Source organism: Benincasa hispida, chromosome 11 (assembly GCF_009727055.1).
Source record: "Benincasa hispida cultivar B227 chromosome 11, ASM972705v1, whole genome shotgun sequence".
NCBI classification, from domain to species: domain Eukaryota; kingdom Viridiplantae; phylum Streptophyta; class Magnoliopsida; order Cucurbitales; family Cucurbitaceae; genus Benincasa; species Benincasa hispida.
Window position 1 is genome coordinate 83,402,260 of NC_052359.1, and position 3,905 is coordinate 83,406,164.

General features: G+C 35.8%; 1 protein-coding gene across 1 annotated transcript; it reads right to left on the reverse strand.

The window, feature by feature from the left end:
* Positions 1–433: 433 nt before the first annotated feature.
* LOC120089747 lies at positions 434–3,427 on the reverse strand. Its single transcript, XM_039047125.1, has 4 exons — positions 3,010–3,427; positions 2,000–2,053; positions 989–1,048; positions 434–898 (listed from the first exon to the last, which is right to left on the reverse strand). Exons 1-4 carry the CDS (start codon positions 3,415–3,417, stop codon positions 770–772), a joined length of 651 nt encoding a protein of 216 aa, XP_038903053.1. The 5' UTR covers positions 3,418–3,427; the 3' UTR covers positions 434–769.
* Positions 3,428–3,905: the final 478 nt, after the last annotated feature.

A 3,905-nucleotide genomic window follows, 5' to 3' on the forward strand; every position in this document is an offset into this window, starting at 1 on the left:
TCCATAAAGTCAAAGTCAAAGTCAAAGTTATAAATATATAAACATAACTCAACTAGCATTAAGATGTGTTAATGATCAAGCAATTCATGGTTCAAATTCTTTTACCCCTATTGTAATTAGAAAAAACAAAATAAAAGGATTAAAAAAAAAAAAAGCGGAGGATAGTCCCCTAATACTAATTAAGGACATTAATTTTACCACAGTTAAATTCAATCCTTCGATGAAATTAAAATTATAAGATGACCCTCTCAAGAAAAAGGTAGAATATTTTTAGCTTGGACGGACCACAAAAGAACCCTTTTTAGTTTTCTAAAGACTAAAAATAGAAAACAAAAAGTAAATATACCATCTTTTTTTTGTTCCATCCAAGATTCCCACAAAATAAATACCACTTTTAAAGTAAAAGTTTCTCATTATGTAAGACTTTCACTCATGAACTATGCAATCAGGAAGACTTATAATGTTTGAAGTTTTCATCCAAACTTATAATGCTCTATGCAAGAAAAGGATTGGTTTCAAAAGCAAATGGCCTTTTGGTTTAATGACATTCCATATCTCTATCCTAATGATCTAAAGATTAAAAAAACCTCAACCCGAGTTCATACACAAAAATCAAGCAACGGCAAAAAATAATCTCATCAAACCTGCTAGGTTATCATCATCTGCACAGTCCAATCTTCCATGACATGATCAATGGAGCTCTTAATTAAGCTTCCCTCTCTTATCTCTCTTTCCCTCTCCAATTCTAACACTTCATAATCAAGAGTACCTAAACAAAAGCTTCTTCCTTGTCCTCAAAACTCAAATTCAACGTTTGTAACTTAAAACCTGCACCTTGAATGGTCTCGATCAAACTCGAGGCCACTCCTGTAGATTGTATTGTTGTTTGTTTTGTAAGCTAGAACAGAAAAAGAGAGTAAAAAAAACCGTTTAGGCAACTTGGTAGAATGCACATAAATTGTTTGCTACAACTAATGATCTTACATACCGCAACTGATGCAATGCCCTCAACGACTTGAACTTTCAACCCAGTGATACCCTCAGTTTGCTACAGAACAACGCATATAGATAAGCAATTTTAGACATCACTTTACTGCAAATCATATCTAAACCCTGAGTCGCAAAATGAAGGGAGAGAAAACAAAACAAGGGCTAATACATCCTTGCTCTCTTAGCATACTTCAGGACCTTCAAAAGAATTAGAACTTTAGTTGTTAATTAAACACTTCCTTTCACTCCAGCTCACTCTACTAAATTTCAGTCTTTTGATACCTCACTGTAGAAGTGAACATACACACATGACACACAGCATAGCAATATCTACCTTAATGCGCTGAATAAATGGGTTTGAATGGTCTCCAATTGATTTGTAGTTATACATCTACCACCGGACTAAATTAGCATATAATTTTGGCAGTGCTTCAAAAAGTGTCCCTAGGCGCAAGGTGAGGGGCAGAAAAAAAAGTGTGCATTAGGCGCCCCTAAGGCCCATGGCCCTTCAGACTTTTTCATCAGTTTTTTTTGTGCTCTGCGCTTAAGCCCCAATAGACTATAGGCTTTATCGTACCTTGAACTTTAAAAACACAGGCTTTTGGATAAAGCACTAAATTAGTACTTGTATGGAAAAAGTTCTTAAATTATAAGCACTACTCCCAAAGTTGTATCCCAAACTTGCTCTATAACATGCTTCAACAAATTGGTAGAGCTAAATGAAGGAAAATCTTATTATGAAGTCTTATTGAAATTGCGAGCACCATGAGTTCCTATTCAAAGTCTTAGGTAGGATTTGCCACTTGGGTCAGTTATAGGCTAATCCATTTCCCTCATGTTGTAGATTGAAAGTTCAGGTCTTATCAAAGTTGGAGTTTCACCGAAAGAAAGCAGCTTATCCATCATAAAAAAATAATAATTAAAAAAAAAATGTACTTCTTAAAGGCATTTGATTTACGAATAACAAGAAACATGACATAAAGGGCATAAGGATGATAGATCAATGCACCTCCAAAGCCTCAGTTACAGCAGGAATAGCTGATTCATTTAGTGTCCCCTCTGCCTTCAGAAATGAAAAAAAAAATAACCATTAGAGATGCCTCCAAGCAATTCAAAGATATTATGGTTACAGAGCCCTAGAATGCGCATAGTTCATAAAACCAGTGAAGACGTTAAGAATCAGGGAAAAGTACAATTTTCTTCCCATGTGTTTATAGTGAGTTAATTTAAATCTTAAAACTCTTGATTTCATTAATTTGAACATAGACGTAATAAGTAGTATATTTACTACCTTCAATTAGCTAAGGTTTCACTTTTCTAAAAAAGATTTGTAACTATATTGATAGAACACAAATATATTGAAAGCTAAATGATTATGGAATTACAAGATAAACCAAGTTAATGTTGGTACTTGGACCCTCCCAATCCTGAGATCACTCTCAAACCCTATTGCCTCACCAAAATATTGTCTATCTTCTTTGGTCCTTTGCCCCTCTATTGATAACCAACAAAATATAACAAACTCCCTAACTAGTCGCTAATATATCTTTAATACTCTAATAATACCCTAACACCATTCCTATTATATATATGGTTATTCTTGTAGTTGGACGAGACTACCTTTGCAAGTATTGGTTATCCCAATTGTGTTGGATGGTTATAGTTGGTAAGATTTTGACAATTTGTTGCTAAGTTTGAGCACTAGGTTCTAGTAATTCCATGTTTGGAATTGGACATTTCTTTGACATGATTATGAGTATTTTGTGGATAATTTTATGGGAACATTTTGAAGAGGACCACTTGTTGAAGTTCAAAGTTTAAAATTTTAAAAAGAGAATAATAATGAAAATAAACTAACTACTTGGGTACAGGGCAAGAAATAAACAGCTTAAACGTCTAAATCATATTGCAATTCTCGTCCCCAAATCAAAATAGCTGGAATTCTTCACCAAATTCAGAAACCCATTTCACCAAGCTGTCATCAGCGAAACACACAGATATACTAAAATGGCTATGTACCTGAAAGAACATGGTGAGAATATCAGAGGGAGAGACGGGCACGGTGACTGCCGGCGAGTCAGATGGAGAAGGAGACGGCGGTTCGCCTTCAACTCCTTGCTCAGGAATAGAGGCATCCTCTTCAACTGCCTTGGGTTGTTTCAGGCCGCGTCCCCGGCTCCGGCCATGAACCGGCGAATGGCTGAAGGAGGAGGCGGCGGCGAGAGTGAAGTTAGTGGAGGAGGGAAGAGAGAAGGAAGGCCTGGGAATTGGGGATGGATTGGGAAATGCAAGGCGAGAAATGGAGTGAAGGGCCGGGAAGGTGGAGGAGATTGAAGCCATTTTTTCTGACGGTTTGGGTGTGTTTTGTGTTTGGAAATTTTGGGATTCTATCCTATCATGCTTATCCCCTAGACCGTACTCACTCATCCCTTTTGAATTTCTCTCTTTTTATTTATTTATTTAAATAACATTATGAGTATTTCTTACCCATATATATATTATATAATCAAGGGGGGTTAGGATTGATTTGAAAAAAAAGTATTTTTTTTTATAAAAAAATTCATTTTTATTTAAACATTTTTTATCAAACAAAAAAAATACTTGAGAAGCTATTTGAATGGTTGCCAAACATTCAAATTTCTTTCTAAACACCTTTGTTCACACGAGATTTTTGGAAAAACTTGTTTAGTGGAATTGAACTTGAGGTTGTATGGGTGTAGATGTTGATTCGATGCGTTGTGGTTCGATCTCTAACACTTAATCCCTAATTCTCTCTCAATTGGATGTGTGTGCTTAACCTGAAAAAGTGAAGCAATCCCCTAATTCTCTCTCAATTAGATGCATGCGCTTAACTCGGAGAAGCGAAGTGCGTGACGTCAAAGTGTCTGGCCTAATTATAGAGTTCTCTAGTGAGT

Bases quoted from the DNA above. Each gene is read 5' to 3' on its own strand.
- LOC120089747 (XM_039047125.1), bottom strand. From the start codon at position 3,417: ATGAGTGAGTACGGTCTAGGGGATAAGCATGATAGGATAGAATCCCAA. The intron at 1,049-1,999 runs GTGCATTGATCT...GTTGTTCTGTAG, and splicing joins CTGTAACTGAGGCTTTGGAG to CAAACTGAGGGTATCACTGG. The intron at 899-988 runs GTATGTAAGATC...TTTCTGTTCTAG, and splicing joins AGGGCATTGCATCAGTTGCG to CTTACAAAACAAACAACAAT.